This window comes from Aplysia californica, unplaced genomic scaffold, assembly GCF_000002075.1.
Source record: "Aplysia californica isolate F4 #8 unplaced genomic scaffold, AplCal3.0 scaffold00303, whole genome shotgun sequence".
In the NCBI taxonomy this organism is placed as follows: domain Eukaryota; kingdom Metazoa; phylum Mollusca; class Gastropoda; order Aplysiida; family Aplysiidae; genus Aplysia; species Aplysia californica.
In genome coordinates this window covers 790,457-809,266 of record NW_004797573.1, presented here as the reverse complement: position 1 = coordinate 809,266, position 18,810 = coordinate 790,457, and the positions used below count along the sequence as shown (strand labels likewise).

General features: G+C 38.1%; 1 protein-coding gene across 1 annotated transcript; it reads left to right on the top strand.

Moving 5' to 3' along the window:
* Nucleotides 1-1,749: 1,749 nt before the first annotated feature.
* On the top strand, nt 1,750-15,564 carry LOC101854099 (cysteine and histidine-rich protein 1). Its single transcript, XM_005101905.3, has 5 exons — nt 1,750-1,972; nt 3,668-3,906; nt 6,360-6,571; nt 9,273-9,463; nt 10,001-15,564. Exons 1-5 carry the CDS (start codon nt 1,772-1,774, stop codon nt 10,196-10,198), a joined length of 1,041 nt encoding a protein of 346 aa, XP_005101962.1. The 5' UTR covers nt 1,750-1,771; the 3' UTR covers nt 10,199-15,564.
* Nucleotides 15,565-18,810: the final 3,246 nt, after the last annotated feature.

The following is an 18,810-nucleotide window of genomic DNA, read 5'->3' as shown; positions in this document are numbered from 1 at the left end:
GAGGAGGAGGAGGAGGAGGAGGAGGAGATGGGGGAGAAAGAGGAGGAAGAGTGAGAGGAGGGGGAAGAGGAGGGGAGGAGGAGGAAGAGAGGGAGGAAGATGAGGAAGAAGAGGAAAAGTAGGAGAAAGAAGCAAAGAAAGAAAGGGAAATAAAAAATAAGATAAATGAGAAGGAAAAGATGGACAAAGAGGAAACAAGAGGAGAAGAAGAACAGAAAGACGGAGAATTAAAAGAGGGGGAGGAGAAGGAGGTTGGAGGGCGCCACTTGTACGCCCCTCTTCTTTCTCTTCAATATAAAATTCCTGTCCATCTCCCTTGTCCACTACTTTGCAATAATTATTACTGTCGTTGCGGTTTCTATCCATTCAAAACTAGCACGGTACTGCAGAAAACGACCGGGCACAAAAAACAAAGATGGAAAGGAAAAAAAGTTGCAGGAGTAGGGGAGGAAGACGGAGGAGAAAAAGAAAAGGAGGTGGATGTGGATGTGGATGTGGATGTGGATGTGGATGTGGATGTGGGGGAGGAAGAGGAAAAGGAGGAGGATGACGACGACAAAGACGAGGTGAAGGAGGACAAGTCGAGGAGCAGGAGCAGAAAGAGGGGAGGGGGATGGGGGAATCTGTTGTTGTTTTTGTTGTTGTTGTTGTTGTTGTTGTTGTTGTTGTTGTTATTGTTTTGTTTTGTTTATCGCAGTGTTTTACGACGCTCGCAATAGCATAAAATCAAAAGAGCTCGCCTCAGACATAAGACATTTTCAGTTGGTAGGACTTAATTTTGAATTTTGCCCGGGTGGCGACCGAAGCTTCGCCATTTGTTTTACGTAACTACCATAAGAGCGTGATTACGGGTGTGGCTGAAAGACAGCAGTAATTAGAATTGGAGCCAAGGAGTAGCCGTAGGCATTTTTAAGGCCTTAGTTAAAAGAGTCAGGAGCCCAGAGGAGGGGGGGGGGCAAAGGAGGTGAGGGGGTGGAGTGGGGACAGAGAGTGGAGACGAAAACAACAGACAGAACATTGTTATAGGGCTGGAAAGGTGGTGAAAGGAAGAAAAAAAAATTTTTATTCCGTCGCTGTTCGGATTCGAACCCGGGATCTATTGAGAGGCGAACGCTCGTAACGTCTCGACCACGATAGCCCCCGGAGTGGAGAGGCAGTGGGAGAAGGAGAGGGAGAGGGAGGAGGAGGAGGAGGAGGAGGAGGAGGAGAAAACAACAACAACAAACAACAACAAGAAGAAGACAAAGAAGAAGGAAGAGGAGGATGAAGAAGAAGAAAAAGAGTTCATGAAAAGCGACTTATTTGGCCTACTTTAAATTAGGCAACAAAATTTACTGTTTTTATAACAATGAACGTTGACACGGACATTATACTTTCTTTTTTTTTTTTTGGAACTGGGAAGGTGGAGAAACTTCCTCTACACACAACACTTGGTCCACTGTTTGGCTGTTTGCCTTAGATTCCAGGGGGGGGGGGGGTCGAGAGAGTGAAATAGGGCCTACGGTTTGTCGCTTCTTTGGTTCATCATACAATTTCGTTAAAAGCTGAGGGCTTGTGTGAGAGCTTTTTATCGTGCCCAAGAGCTTGTAGATCTAACGGATTCGTCCGATCTGCACTGAAGCACAGAGTTCGGCATTGTCCGTTCAAAACCGTGTCACATTCTTGTTTAACGGAAATTACCGACGACAACGTTATCCGATTTTCATTGGTCAATCATGACGTCAGCTGACTGGGTCGTGCAAGCGTCATCTAAAATTTACAAACAAACAAAATGGAGGAAGCAACAGTGTCGACTATACAAGTGCTTCGCGAATCTTCAGCTGACAAAGAGAATGTATCATCGTACGAACCGCCTGCAAAGAAAACAAAAGTTGCAGATAAAGATGCAGAGATCAAACACAAGCTGGAAGATCGACTAAGCGGCATTTTATGCTGCGCTGTGTGTCTGGACCTACCGAAGACCTGCTACCAAGTAAGTGAAGGACAAACTAAAAAGTTTACGGACTTCAGTGTCAGCTGGTCTGACATCTGTGATGTGGCACTGGCCCAGCAAACGCGCCTATCAGGTCGTTTACGGGAAGGCCTACTTCTTTTTTTATGTGAAAGATGTAAGCCTGTCTGGTGCGTGTTTTTGTACTGACAGTACATTCATTCAAATCTGAAACGGAAAAGAAAGCTTGAATGTTTGTCTTGGTCTTATTATTGCGTGACCTACTCCTTTCATAACACAACAAACGCGAACACAATAATAATGACACTCCCCCTCCAAATAATAGAAAAGACCCACATCACCCCCTCCCACCCTGCCGTTTATTATTATATTATCAATTTCGTAAAAGAAGTGTACGTAAAAGAAGTAGTTCAGCCACTGTAAAAAAAAGGCACAGCCACGGATTCAAAATGGAAATTGTGATGATCAATGTTACAAGTATTTTAAGTTCTAGATTCTAAGCCAAGTTATAGTTTATAGGCCTGACCTCATTTTTAATTTCAGCTTTGTTGGCCTACATTTTTTGGTTGTTGGGCCATGTTTTTTTCACAGCAGAGCATTTTTGCAGTCACAGAGCACAGCAAATTGACAGCCTTGCCCACAGTGAACTGAAATGTACACTTTCTTACTTCGTCTTTGGGTGCACTGAGCTTCTGATTTCTTTTCGTTCTCATTCAGGTTCTGATTTTGAAAATAAAAGTCATGTAAAAGTGGAATTGACATTTGGAGAGATGGCACTGAACTCAGTTCCAACAATAATCTGTCCCCGCGGTAATTTGCAAATTGCAACCCTAAAATGTGGGTGCTTTTTCGGTAGTTCCCACCCCCCTTATTTGACCTACATCTAGATCTAGATGTTCTAGATCTATACGTTTGATTCGCGGTGAGCTAAGATATCAAACCTTAAAACATTAAATTATACTATGGTAAAATTCAGGGGGGCATGCCCCCCTGAAACCCCCCTTTCTATTTTTATTAGGTCAGGGGGGCGAGCCCCCCTGAAACCCCCCTACTCTTGGGGCCAAAACCCGTGAATAACAATTGCGGGGTGGGAACTACTGAAAAGGCGCCAAAATGTGCCCAAATTTGCCTACAAAAATGCCAAATTTGCCCAATTTTGTCAAGAAATTTGCTTTCAGAATCAATACAGACCATTGCTGCTTACCCCATGAAACAAACTAAAAAAGACTGGCATTATGGGGTTATTTTGAAAATTCATGCATACTTTTATTAAAAGAATATTAGAAAGCTTGGCGGCAGCGAAAAACCGCGAAGACAGTATAATAATGGCCATTACGTGCCTACAGGGGAGATGGAAAGCTGTGGAGAAGCGACATGTGCAACGATACAGGAGAATAGCCATTATATAGATCTATTGGCCAGCGCGATGCCGGAGAATAGCCACTTTCTTAGAACTTTGTTTTTTAAAGTTCAGATCAATAATTGTGCTGTTTCATAGAGATCAAGGAAATAGTGTGTTGTGTGTCGCTGGGTTTTTTCTGGCAATACTAATCTCAGTGAAGTGTAACGAAAGAAAATTTGCCAAACCAACGTGTTTATGGACTGAGAACATGAGAAAGTGAACGAAGTGTCATTTGAAACTTCTAATAAAATTAGATCTTATTTGTTAGTCCCATGGTTTAAAGACTGGGTTTGTTTGTTTTTTTTCTATTTCAGTGTAGCAATGGTCACCTGATGTGTGCTGGGTGTTTCAACCACCTGTTGGCAGATGCCCGAATAAAAGATGAAACTGCTACATGTCCAAACTGTCGCTGTGAAATAAACAGAAATATTTGCATCCGCAACCTAGCTGTGGAGAAAGCTGTGTCAGAGCTGCCATCAGACTGCTGCTTTTGCAATCAACAACTGCCACGGTACCAGCTGGATCACCATCAAAGGGAACTGTGTCAGGAGAGGTAAGCATGTTTCCCTCCGTCGGGTAAGATAACTGCTTCACCCCATGTCATGTGACCCACAGTGACTGCTCTCTCTTTCAGGAAAATGTTTTCTCAGCCACCTACACCACTGATAGTTATGTCCACATGAGCCGGGGCTCGCGCACATTTGATGGGGCAGTTCCAAATGTGCGGGTGCTGGTGGCATGGCTAACCATTCCCTGACATCACTAGTTACTGCAACGTGGTTGTAGGTGGCTGGTCTATGCATTGCTAATAAGCGCCACACTTGTTCTGTTTTCTATTGTTCAAGCAGGCAGGTTTTCTTTGAGGCAGGATGTCTCAATTTCAGGAAAGAAGTGATGCGTTCCAAGTATGAAGAAAAGATAAAAGCTGGCTTTCCCTGATGTGCGGTTGTTTGTCTCCACTGAGGATGTCTTTGTACACATGCAACAGTTCCTCTACTGTTGATTATGAAGCGGCAAGTATCTTTCTCTCTTTGTCATGGGTCTGTGGTGTTTTATCATTGCTAAATAAAAAAACCCAGTCAAGTTATCTTTTTATGAAGATGTGCGAGGGGTTAAGGGAAGAGGGTGAAGTGACGTGAGATTTAGAAGGGAGGGAAGGGCTGCTGGTTCTAAATAGTTTTGATTTTTGCACTTTTTAGTCATTGACAGTTGGATAGGAATATTTGTAGTTGGCTTTGATTAAAGGTGTTTTTGTGTTCTAATACTATTTTGTTGTGTGGAAGTTTAACAATTGTTAGTAAAAAGCTCAGCTTTGTCCCCAGATACCTGAGCTAGTGAACTGAATGTGATGAATTTTGTTGTCAACTATATTTCTGGTCTTTGTCCCATTATTGGCAACAGATCAGAAGATTGTCTTTTTATTTTCATAGTTATGGACCATTAAAAAAATAATCAGCGTTTGTACTCCTGTGTACAAAAATTTTGTCAAAACTTAATATTGTTAAAAAGTTGATACTGTGGAGTGTCAACTGATGCATAATTAATTGAATTCTAAGGACTGAATTTTTTTAATGGTCCCTTTCCACCAATAATCTGAAAATGTGTATTTCCCTTTTCCCTTGTTTTGTACCCCCCTCCCCCCAAAAAATAATAAAGTACTTTGTTCTTCTGCCTTTTCCTAAAGAAAGTTAACAGATGGATCAAATTTCTTAAAATAATTTTTTTTACATGACTTATATGGTATGATGAGTGTGTGGTTACTAGACTTCTGAGTGAGTGTTTTTGTATGAAGAGAGACGTATGAGATGAAATAGTTCTTTGTTCCTATCATTATGGAGTTGTAATAAATAGTGTTTGTCTAAGATATCTAATGCAAAGTAAACTGCAGAGGAGTAACTAAGAAGAGGAGGAGGTTTAATTTTTTTTCTTTGAGTACCTAGTCTTCGTTACAATATGCCTTTTTAGGAATATTATGTCTGAAATTGGGAAAGGTGCCATCATGTACTTACTTGAGAGTATAGTGGTTGGTAGCTTTTATTCATACTTACTTTTTTTGATGAAGAAAGTCTGTTAATTTCCTTTTATTTTTGTCTTTGTCCATCCTGGGAAAGAGTTATTTTGTATTGTTGATGAAGACAATATTGCTAATGGAAAACTTTTTTGTATCTTTGTCTTTTTTTTCCCGAATTAGTTATGTCCATCATGTTTTATGTGTGAGCATGTGATTGATATTGTAGATTTGAAGAAAGAGTCATAGTTTTTTTTTTGCAATGGTTGTTGTTCTTCTTTTTTTTTTATGAATAAAAGTAAAACCCGAGGATTAAGCAGGCGTGATGATATTAGCCTATGTGTTTGCTTCTAAGAGAAACGAAAATTAGCAGTATCATGAAAGTGAACAGTTTAACTAAAGATTTATTTTTGTCGCTCTGCTCTACAAAACATAATCTTGTATTGGTTTTCCAATAAATTTTCACATGCTGGTTGCCAGCAAGAGTGGCAAAATGTGAAAATAACTGAATCAAGATCAATTCAATGCTTTCAAACTAAATATAGAGTACGGCCAGTTGTGTTTATAAACTTTCATGTAATCCTTGATTGAGCTTTAATTCTAAGAGGTAATATTAAGTACAACTAAAATAGATATATAATATTAAAGTTTTTAAGATGGGCATCCAGGAAAAAAAGTGAGTACTTGACTCCTAACGGATAGAGCAGCACCAGACCTGTGATTCTCACCTATTCTGTATTGAGCATTTGCTTTTGTTTCCATCTAGTTTTATTTTTTCAGATGGGCTATGAAGTGGGAAATGCGACAAAGCCCCATGGAGACCTTCAAAGTTATCTTGTCCTCAGAAAGCTTCTTAACACTGTGTGATGAGACACTTCTTTAGTCTCTCATGACACTTTGTTGATTAAGCACGCCACTACTACCGTAAGTATGACTGTCCATTTGAGCTGTTAACAAGGGATTTTGTCGTTTGACATAGTATCTGATGTGCATTACAGGCCATGCTCCTGTCGGTACGCTCGCATTGGCTGCCACTGGGAGGGGCCCTTCCATGAGGTGGCAGAGCATGAGGAGTCCTGTGCTCATCCCAAGAAGACTGGAGAAGAGGTTATGGGAGCTTTGGAGCAACTGGATGTGCAACGCCAGGAGGAAAAGAAGCTCTACAGCGACATCTTTGCTCTGCTGTCCTATGAGAAAATCACCTTTAACGGTTAGTGTTTATCTCTACCTGTGTACCCCTGTTGTAAGGAATATCTCTAACGTAATTAAGTTCATGTGTGAGAGTGTCCACATAACGGAAATTCTCATTCCTGTATTTGACAATCACGATGCATTCCTCATTGTGAAATCAATTAAATTTGTCTTTGTCATTTGATTATATCTTCATATTTAAAAGGGAAAGTTGTTTTCCTGTTATTTTTGTCTTGGCTGGGATGGGAAAGGATTATATATCTATAGGCAATGGATAAGACTGATGATACTTTTGTATTCTAAGATTAGTTGAGGGTTTGCTACTGTTTCTTCTGAATCTTAGAAGTGTTGTTTCTTAGCAGCCTCATAAGATCAGAAAAATATTTTAACTGATTCCATCCATTCGGCCGCTAACAGCCGCTCTGGGTTTTTCCGCTGTCGCCATTCGACCTCTGTGAGCGGCCCAAAGAAATCCAAAACAAATGTGCACTTTTTAATATAGTTCCTTCTTTTTAAGTTGTCGAAAGGAACTAGAACTTGTAAACAAGCCTGACCTCAATCTCTGAGCGTCAAAATAGATCGAAACTGCGAAATTCTTGCAAAAATCATTGTTTGTGGTCGCTAAGTAAGGGTAAACAACATGGAGCCTGGTATAATAAAAAGGCCCTTCAGTGAAAGATATTCAACTAAATTTGGGAAATTCTTGCATAAATGTGTGGTGGGGTGATATGTCTACAATTTTGTGTTGATTCCTATGGTTTATAAGGACTTTTAGAGCTGAGAAAATGAGGTAAGTTGAAATTTTCGAAGAGGTGTTGCGCAATTTTTTTTCTCTTTCGTTTTTATCTGAGGGAAAATACCGTACAGTCAGAATATAGGTCATTGTAATTGATATAATCAGACTCCTCTATTTATTCCCATTAGTTTGGTATATGACAATATATATTTGAGTAACTTACAGCTTCACAGTGATGCATTAAATAATGCACCTCAGGTTAAAAATTGAACGGGGAAATAACTCTATCCGGAGCCTAAAAAAATCATGGATGGAATCAGTTAACTTTACTTTGTCTGTGTACCTTTTTATTTTGATTTGATTTGAATCTGAATAAATGAATAGGGTAAAGTTTTGCTATTTTGGGAATTCATATTGGCTCAGCACAGACCCAAGGGATGCCTTATGGTGTATCTGAGGAGGAATGAGATCTACTCACAATGTAGCCTAGAAAAGACAGAGATGTGAAATCTCTTGTGTAATGAAGGAAGAAGGTAATGTTTGCATTGATTGAAAAGCACCGTATATGGGCCATTCAATAAAGAGACACACGTAACATAGGGATGATATCCTGCTGAAGAAAAAAAAAATGTAAGCAATTATAGCATTACTTTTTGTGTGTGTGTATATTAGAGGTAGGTTGCTTCAAACAAAAAAGAGAGGCTGTGTTACTGCCGATAATTTTTTCAGTAGACCATCATCTGCACGTCTCAAGTTTCTTTTTTTACGGAGTGGCCCATATATCATCCTGTTTTAAGAAACACATAAAAATGTTGCTATTTTTTAAAATGCATAGCACACAACTGTTCACTAGCAGAACTTTAGTTCTACTGGCACCCCGCAGCGCCCTGATGCTCAGCGTAACTCGAACCTCCCATAACCAATGGGTCAAGAGGTCAGCGTTGCGAATTTTGCCTGACTGACGGATTGGTGATGAAAATGTTATTGCAGCAATTTTAGGCTTTGTTTATGCATTAAGATAAAGAAATACGAGGTGATGAAAAAAGAAAAGTGGATACATGATTAAACATTGATAGAGGGTCATGATTTATTTAATTAAATTTGAACATGATAGTTGCGGACAATGTTGACAATGTTAAAATATGGGGTCAGAAATTGAGTAAAGTTTGAAACTCACTTTGTTTCATCTTTGTGTCGTTCCCAAAAGCAAAGATATTGAGTGTTGAGTGGAGATTCACAGCTTTTCGCAGTCTGGCCTCGGTTTCTCAAGTCCAGCTGTCACATGTGACAACTCTTGATTAAAACATATCACTCTAGGATCGCAGGTTCAAATAACACTGAGAATGGAATCCGTTTAGGAAAATCACAGAAAACTACTCAAAGTTGAAACTTCAACAATTTATACAGTATACCAATCCCAACTAATATTTGTAAAAAGAATTGAAAACGTTGGTCAGTTTACGAAGTTATTTACATTTAAATTCAAATAACACTGAAAATGGAATCCGATTCAGTAGACACATCTATGAGGAAGTAGTTAAATAAAATCAAGATTGTGAAGGGAGATCAACCAAAGTTTGTCATGTAGGGGGAAAGCTGAGCTTTAAAATGGGGGGTCGTGTAGTGATATAGCATCTTAAGATCTGGATATATTGGGGTGGGAAAGACACCATAATTTGGAGGAATTACATTACGCGAGCATGCGGGGGCACGCCGCTGGATTCACGGTAATGAGTGTGGCTGACGGCTGATTTAATGTCCCAGACATTGGTGGCACTGACCGTTGGCATGGAGCAACTAAAGGAGCGGTTTCCGGGCGAGTTGAACAGCGTGGGCGGCAAAAGAATACAGAATCTGTTGTTAAGGTATCTTTTACTTTTCCACAGTTAGTTGTAGTGTCTGTGCAAACTGACCTTTTAATTATCAGTCCTGTCAGTAAGTTGTGTGGCCAATAGTAGAGGTAACAAGTACTTTTTTTTTCCAGATCTTCAACTGAAACCATTCCGAACAGATGACTTTATCACAAGACTCTACTACGAGACGTCTCGTTTTACTGCCTTCAATCAACAATGGGTGATAAGGGCCAAAATCAATTCTGACCACAAAAACCCTGCTCACACAGTCAACAGGTCACTGAACTATCAGCTGGTTGTAAAGACAAAGCTAACAACCCCTGTGAGTGAAATTGCATTTTGTGTACCTCAATGTCATCATACACACATCTGTTGCAGGTTTTTCCCCTTGCTTCCTTTTCCCCCTTGCAACCTTCTTCTTCCTTGGTGGTTAGCTCAGTTGTTATGATGCTGGGCTATAGTGCAAATCATCCTGGTTCGAATTCCTATCAGAGCAAACTGTTTTTCACAAATTTGATCATTTTTGCTGAAGATCAGCGCTCTTAAATTTTGCATGTTTACTTAGAGATCAGAGCAGAAAGCTTCATGTCGTACAGTAATTGTATTTAGGCTCACTATTTTAAGATATTGTTTGGGATTCTGTAATGATCAGGTTTTTCCCGTTCCCCCACAAAACTGTCAAATGGATATTTGACTTCTTCGGTGGATTTTTGTTGTTGTTTTTTGCTGTTTTTAGTTTCTTTTTTTTTGTGGTTGTTTTTATTTGTTCTGTTTTGTTGTTTTCTTTTTTGGGTGGGGCATCGATGCAACTGACTGTATTTTTATATTTGAAATATTATTCATTTGGACATTTTTGCAGATGAACATGCATTTCCTGGCACTAAGTGGGCCTTTTGGTGGAGTCCAGATGAAATCCAAGATTTACACCTTTGAATTCAATGCAGAGAGTACAGAGACTGACTACCTTGACCTTCCCATAGACTCTGTGGAGTGCAACAAGCTGCTGGCCTCCAAAACCATCAACATTCGTTTAGTCATGTTCCAGGTTACGAAATAAATAAAACCTTTTGGGATATCCCACAATCACCCACTACCAACTCTGCTGTTTTTGTGCTCTCTATCTCACTTTCTCCCTCTCTAGCACACACACACACTGACATGTTCACACACACATTCACATACACTCACACTCACAAATATACGCATACACACACACAAACATTTTGCTCACCCTTCCACACTCATGTACAATGAACCTCGCGTTTACTGTACTCTGAAGAAAGTGTCCATGTTCTTTTTTTAATCAGTAACAGGCTCTGTCTCCATCTCATATTGTAGGAATCTAAAACTAGCTACCTCAGACCTAACTGCAATAAAATAATTAAGCTGCAAGCAGTTGTGGCTGCATCTTGGGGCATTTTTCACCTACAAACTATCATAAGCAACTAGTGGTCACCTTACCAGTAGATCATTAGCTGTAATGTTGAGTTTATTTGTTGCAATTTCGTATCAATGTTCGGCCTTTTATATTATAATGGTTTTACTCTTTGCCATTTTGCAAGTTCAATTGCAAGGAAAGCTATATTTACTTTTTTCTCTGTCTGCTGGGATACTGTATCCAACTCCGCCCTGACGGACAGGGTTGAGGCAGCCTGACTTCTAAAGTATGTAAATGGTGTCAATGGGGGGCATAAAACATTCTACAGTGGTTGGTCTATAAAAGACAGTAAAATTTGATACCACTGACAGTAAAATTCTATACCACTGATCAGAGGCTGTCTTTTACAGACACCAGCCCATGCATTCCATACTCATGCATAATAATTATATCTTCAAATGGGATGGAGTTGTCTGTTTCTACAGGATTTGGTGGGTGGGGGTTACAGGTGCTGAACATGGATGTTCAGTCTAGTTGTGAAACTTACCACTATCGTAGATTCCAGCCCCTGACAGTGAACAATGATTGCTGTGGCACCAGGCAGTCTAGACTTGTTCCAAATGATGCATCTTTGTGCACCATTATGTCATGTACAGCTTCTATTTTCCTCATATATTAAGTACTTTAAATACAATGTAATAGTGGAGGCCAGAAGGGTGGTGATTTTTATTTCCCTCATAGCCGTAATCTAGCCTAGTCCTACACGTGCATGGAGGAAAAGAAAATATCTCATTTTGTAAGTAATAACATTTGATCAGAGAAGTTGGGTGTCAAAAGGGGAAAGGGACCAGAAAAAGCAGCTATTTGTCATGACCAAGGTATTGCAGCCCACCTTTCTGAGAATAGACACGTCCCATTAACCCTTTGACTGCGCTGTAAATGTATCTCATATGTCTGGATAATTGGCCACCCAATGCTGTGTAAACGTATATTGTACAACGGCTTAAACTTAAACATGTGTTTGGTTTCGTTGATATCTCAGCTTCTACTAAGTTTTGAATAAAGAAAGTGGCATCCAAGAAAGCTTATCATTTTAGCTATGGGGTCATATCTGAAGACTATTGGACGGAAAGCGTGGGTTATATAACCAAAAACAAAGTGAGGTGTGTTGTTTTTCTTGCACACATTGTGCGAGATGGTTAGACCCAAAGCATCGCCTCAAAATGCTTGTCTCAGTACTTTACACTTGTTTACATCGTTATGGCTTCTTCTATCTGAGTCTTGTCTATGGATTAAACCTTCTCTTCATTTCTCTAACTATTAATATGTAGTTTGACGAGAAGCACAAGCTTTGTTACTGATGAAACTAAGCTTGGTGTGTTGTCTTTCTCACACACGTTGTGCAATACAGAGCCATAGCTTAGAATTGGAGCGCTCGTCAAATCGTAGTACTTTCAAGTTGCTTACATCGTTATAGCCTGTTCTGTGCTGGTCTTGTCAATGGATGAATTCATCTCATTGTTTACCTTTCTATGGGTATAAGTTTTACTGATCTTTCTTTTATAATAAGCGAACAGCTGTCAATTAAAGATTGTGACCTGTTGTGACTTACACACGGTAGAATTTACCTTAGCCTGTGAGATGCATATACGGTGAGCAGTCAAAGTGTTAAATTTAATTTAAAATGCTCAAGTTTGATGACAAGTTTGTTGGATGCGAGGTTCACTGTACACACATGTATCTACGTCTGTACACTCATCACTCCTGACTTGCAGCAGCCCCCACCCCCAAGCGATCAATTGAATGTACATATTATATCTAGATGTTATTCCCAGTGTTCTTTGAGAGGGCTTAGTAAGTAAAATGTAAAATGGTATGAAAGAAAAGTAGTGTACTTATTCATTGTTCCTGGTGGACCACATGAGTCTGAAGTTGGCAACTACCCCCCACATTAACTTAATGTGCTGTTTGAAATGTGTTTGTACAAAGCACCATCCCTTATAGGTTTTAGATTAATTGCACAAGCTCATTCATGCCCAATTTTGTCAACAAGTAATGTTGTTTGTTATGAGACCTGTCCAGATGGGGAGGGTTTTTTTTGTGTGTGTAAACATCAATATTATGAGTTAAGAGATAGGCATTTCAGGATAAATATATATAAATATATGTTCTGCTTTTTAGATATAGCTTAACCTATTTTCAAGACTTTAGCGCCATTTATTTATTTCTTGTACTGCTGTGCATAATAACAAATCTGTCTTTGTTGACTTTGATACCCAAAGGGCTACTTTTTGTCTCTGTACTTGAGTAAGTAAACACTGCGTACAATTCTTGCTTTCATGTTGGTTTTCATTTATTAGAAGGTGCCTGTGGATGGGTCTTAAAATGTTTGTAATATAATGTGTCATCGGAGTTTGAGTTGTTTTTGCCTTTTTTTTAAATTTTATTCCATTAAGTAATTTTTAAGTATATTCTTTTAATTTTTTTTCCATTGTGGTCTTATCTTGCATTCAAGTTTGTTTATTTCTTTGTATGATTTTTAAAGTTCGTTTGTTTAGTCAAGTAAGTCTCTGTTTTGTGTCTGTATACAATGTGCCTTCTTAATTAACCTGTTTGCTATGTCTCGGTTTTATTCCCTACAATGACACTGTTCATTATATTAGCCTGTGCCATCAGGATACACTCTAGGAAATTTTTATTTTTTTTAGCCATTTCTTATCAGTTATGAGTATGCTTTTTGCAGAGTATACCTTATGAATGTATACTTTCCAGACAAACGATAACATTTCTTAAAAATTGTTTTCATTTGACACATTTTAGTGAAATTCAAGGTCCCAGGATTAGATACTCTCAGTTCCTATCAAAGGGACATGTCATGATGTTTATCCTACGTTGTTCTGGTGTAGCCTAGCATAGTCTTCAGTGTATGAGTTTCAGAATTGTCTTCAATATCGGTTTCTAGTCTGGTTTTCATTCTTTGTTTCACTGATATTCTCTTTTGATATTGTAATTAGGTGGCAGTATTAGGGATTTGCTACCTGCATTCAGTTTCTCTTTTGGGTTTTTTCTTTTGTGTTTATTTCTTTTTTTTTTTTTTTCTTTTTTTTCTTCTTTTTTTTAGTTTCTTGGCCCAAGACTTTTATATCTCCTGGCTTAGAACAATATTTTTGTAAGTTTTGGCTGTTTCCAAGGTCAATTCTTTGGACTTAATATATCCCTTTTGACCTCTTACTTAAGCCGATAGCTTGCCTTCAGATCAGGATATGAAGACCTTGCAGGAAAAAAAATTAATTTTTTTATTCTTCGTGCCCCTCTTTGATGCTTGATGCTGTGTTACCTGGAACAAAGCAGTGATAATTAATGAAATGAATTCATGTAGTTAACTAATGAAGACTAGTGTAAATATATACTTACTTTGTAATGCTCAGTTTGACTGTGAGATCATATAATGTATATTCTTTTCCTTTCTTAAATGTGTTGAATAATTATATGTTATTTGCAAATATGTATGAGTGGTGTAGCGGTTAAACGTTTCGCCATTGCTTGCAGAAGGCATGGGTTTTGATTTACATGTGGGGAGATTTTTTTGAGTATGTCCGTCTTTCTGCTAGGACAACTCCACCCAGATTGGCCCCGACATGCCTACCTCCTAAATGATCTGAATTTTAGTGATACAGGGCATAAAACATATACAGACACACAATGTGTAAAATTTCTTAGATTTCACACTGAAAATGGGGCAAACTTTATGGAATCTTGTGCTGTATCTTTCCTGAAACAAATTGGGCTAAAATATTAAAATGCTGTTTTTATTCTAACTCTTATGTTGTGGCTGTTTAAGTGGCAGTGACTTCATGGAACCTACATTATGCTTCAGCCTGTTCATCTCCCCTGTGATTATTGTATGCTTTTTTTAAATGTGAAGGTGAATAATGTCTTAAGATGTATAGTGTAACCATTTTTCAGGATTTTGACGTAATACTTTAAAATAAGATTTGAGAATTAAAGGAGAGTATATATGGTAGCGAGTTTATGCTTCTCATTTCTCTCTAACTGTGGATCTAACTCATTTCCCCCCCCCCCCCCCCCCCCCCCCCAACAAATGTGTGCTGGTTCAGATGAAACTCTGCTGATAAATGTGTGAATGTTCATATGAAACATTGCAATATTTGATTAATTATACGGTTATCAAACATGTGAAAAGAAAATAATGTTTCACAAATGTGTGCACTCTGAACCAGACATTAAATTTTCGAGAAAATACTGAACACCACCAAGTAAAATTTCATTCTTTACCATTTTGGTCAGCTTGTTAAGGGTTGTTCGATTCAATAATCTACTGTCTTTCATTTGCATTCTGAAAGATTTTCTGTGGTTGTACAGTTTGGAAACAAATTAGTACTTTTTTTTTTTTTCTTTTAGTATTAGGACAGCTTCTAAATGTAGATTCAGCCTGGTGCGAATGGCTGCACACTTGTTATAGTCAACCACAAGGCAGCAATAGCTAATTTTTAAAATGAAACTTGTTCACACATCAAAGTTGTTTCCCATGAGACATGCTTTTTGTTGCAAATATATATCTTTTTGTTTCTGTTGTTTTTGGTTGTTGTTTTTTTGTGTGTTTGTGTTTGAATTTGGAAATTTGAATAATATTGAACCAGTTGGGAATTTTGAGTGGATATTATTTTTTGTGTTGTAATAATGCTATTGCAGTTTGTACTGAAATATGAAAGCTGTGCTATTGTTACTGTACTACCTTGTGAAGTTTATGGTCACATCTATTCATCAACACAACTACCTTTTACAGAAAAGAAAAACAGGTATTGTCTTTTTATTTCTTTTACTTTTGTTATTTTATCTTCTTTTTTTTTGGGGGGGGGGGGTAATTTTTGTCATGACAATTATGACAAAAGATTGTAATCTTTATGTCTACACTGGACATGGTTTTCTCATGTTCTACAAATACCCTGTGAGATTACTTTCAGAATACAGTTCATTTGCAAAGCGGAAATAAACAGTCTATAGTAGCACTATAGACCAAGACTTTGGATAGGTTTCATTCCTTGTTTAAGGTCATGTTTGGTGACCCTATGCATAGGGAATCAATATTTCACTTCTTGCAGGTGAAGTGGCAGAGTACCTTCAGGATGTGGAGGACATGAAATGTTTGTAGCTGTTGAGATTCAGGAGGAGTTTCTCTTGGCCCATGCCCAGAGAGGAGATTTAAACATGCTCCACTTTTGCAGTCATCCTTTCTATCCATCTGTGTGGAAGAACATTTGACTCGAAAGGTAAACCAGACTTATTTTTAGAATCTTGTCCCTGATACTTTGAGTTTAAAAGATACAATAACAGGAAACTAATTTGTTTCTTGTTACATTTTTCTTTCGGTATACCACTGCCTGTTTGTTAATTGGAATGTATGTTCAGACATGTGTATACATGTTTTTATAATGTAGACTTCCTTTTAGACCTCTAGAAACACCTTGATGCCTAGAGGTGTCTTGCTGTGGTCATATTCTTTTGAAACTGTAAATTTTGAATGTTTGACATAATATGAGCACACAAGTTCTCATTTTTACTGCTTATATATTAGGTAGGTCATGAGCTCTGGGTATTAATCTCTCATGTGTCTTGTCTCATTTGTCATGTCACGTCTTTTTCGTTTTTCTCATTATTGTGTTGAAGCTTTTTCTTTTCGTGGAGAAAATGAAGAAGGGCTCCTTTCCTGGGTTGCAAAAATTATCATGGAAATCTATTTCACCTTTTTTGTCTCGTCTATACTTCAGTTCATTCACTAACTTATGAAAATGATTTGTTGTTGGGTTTTTTTAACTTTCTTTTTATACTCAAAAGATTTTGGGGGGGTGTATTTGTTGCTTTTGTTTGTTTTTTGTTTTTTTTGTTTTTTTCTGCTTTTTAAAAAAAAGAGTGATCTTATTAGTACACCCCCCTCCCCTTTTTTCTTTTCTTTTTTTTTTTTTTGGGGGGGGGGGGCAGTGATTGTATCTAATAGTTAAATGACAGTGGGGGTTTTTGGGGGTTTTTCATTCTTTGGACTCTGATAGCAGGGTCGTACTTTCAGCTCTCTTTACCCATCTAGCTAGTTATTTGAAATCCTACAGTGGTAAAGAGATGATATTACTGTGGAAGAGCATTCATTCTTAGATGTGAAGCCAGCCAAAGATTTACATCTGTCGACCTCTGTCTCGCCTGAAGGGGGGATACAAGGTACTACAGATGTTACCGTCGGAGAATCTGGCATGGAAATCTCACTCCTTGCAGAATTGACTGGCTCAGCACCATTGCCACCAGAATCTTGAAGTTAATGTGTTTTTGATAACCCCCCACAGCGCATTTGGAATATTTATGGGTCTTTTTTTTTTTTTTTTTTACTTTTTTTTTACGTTGATGAACGTTGCTTCTTTTTATTTATTTTCATGGGGAAAGTTGTTATTATGAAGATTTTTTATATTGTTATTTTTTATATTATAATTTTCTATTCTTTACTCCATTTTGTTTGAGGGGTTTTAAGTATTGTGTCTTTACTGTTTTGTGAATATATTTGTTTTATTCAAGTATTTCTTTCGTGATTTTTTTTTGTTTGTTTGTTTTTGTTGAAGGATGCCTCCACAATGATGGCTCTTTCAGCAGAATCAAAACAATCTGGGGGGGGGGGGGGGGGGGTTATTATTTTTTTGGTCAAACTTTCTTAGTTTTCCCTAGGGCATTCTTAGTCCCACTTACAGAAGAGCTTCAACCATAATAACATACGAGTAAGCCTGTAAAGGGTTTTGAATTTACTGTGTTTGTGTTGGGAACTAGGGATGGGCCGACTATTAGTTGCTTGTGATGGATATTGCGATATCTTTTGGTTTGAATTTTTTTACTGTTAATTTCATTAGTTATTTTGATGTTTGGGAGAAGTTAGGGGAGCAGTTAAAATTTCATGCAAAGTTCCTATCGTACGTTCCAGTTTTTAATGGCATTTTTTGTGACCACGTAATTCTTTTTATTATTTTCACACTTACATCTTGTTCAGATTGTGGTACATCGTTCAAGTTATTCTTTGTCTTTTATTGCTCATGAAGAGATTTATGAAAGCTTTAGCCTAGGCCTATCCTTCTATGTACCCTTCTTAAAGCTTGAGATGGTAGCGTTATTGTCCTTTTTGTCTCCCTTAATAGATTGCTTTCTTGAAGGCTGTAGAGTAGGTGTGTCTCAAAGTCATTTGTGGTATTTTTCATCTTTTTTTAGACTGGTATTTTCAAAAATGATTCAGTGTCTGGTTGCCTCAAAGATCTAGTTTGACTTCTGCTAAGTAAAATATACTTTGTCTTAGCTTTTTGAATGAGGAGTGGACTGCTCAAGACTAGTTAGACCTTCTTCCTCTTCTAAGGGGCCATTTAAAACATTGCTTTTATGGTGTCCTTTCCTATTGCCCCTGTGTCCTGTATTAGTCTTCCTACATACACTACTCTAATCTGTGCATGTTTCAATGTCCTGTCTCCCTTTTCCTCTCAGCCATGAGCTGCTGTACTTTCTAAGAATTATCAGGAGCAGGATTTATTTCATAAAAACGTATGGTGCTGAATGTGAAACTAATGTAGTCTTTTTGAGTTGTTCTGTTTTGAACAACTCTGTTTCCTTCTAGATCTACTACTAGTCTGGTTTGTTCTTTTCAATAAATATCAGTTTCCCAGCAGGCAGCATGAAGTGATAGTTAACGTCTCAAACTTTCATTTTCTTTGTTTACAAGCTTCCTCTTTTTATGGATGGTTTCCATTCTTTTGAAGAGGAATTTTTTTCTTACAAGGTTCAGGAATCTATATTTAAACCCATCACCATAAACTAATATTTCTATGAACACTTTGTGTCTGTGGACTGCAGGGGGATTTAACTGTTCTTTACCGCTTTGAAAGAGGCAGGATACCTATACAGTTACAAAATACTGACTTTTACTTTATGTTTTTGTTTGTGCGCTTGTTGTTGTCTTGAGGGGCTTTTTGTGTGTGTGTGGGGGGGGGGGGGGGGGGTTCTGTTTTGTTTTGGGGTGTTTTCTGGGGGGGGGGGGTGCATGGAGGGAAATGAGCTGTCTTTAGCAACTGCATAACTTATTTTTGTTGCTTGAACAAAGCTAGTATGCATATTGGAGCCGTGCCCTAGGACTGCCCCTAGGGCCATACACATTTCTTCTTTGTAAAAGTCGTGCTGGTGTGCTAAGTAAAACTTAGTGCATTTTTGAAAGGTGAATATTCTGTTGATCCATCACTGTCCAATAATATTATTAC

Coding starts and splice junctions, on each gene's coding strand:
- LOC101854099 (XM_005101905.3), top strand. CDS start 1,772: ATGGAGGAAGCAACAGTGTCGACTATACAAGTGCTTCGCGAATCTTCA. Junction 1,973..3,667: donor TACCGAAGACCTGCTACCAA/GTAAGTGAAGGA, acceptor TTTCTATTTCAG/TGTAGCAATGGTCACCTGAT. Junction 9,464..10,000: donor AGACAAAGCTAACAACCCCT/GTGAGTGAAATT, acceptor ACATTTTTGCAG/ATGAACATGCATTTCCTGGC.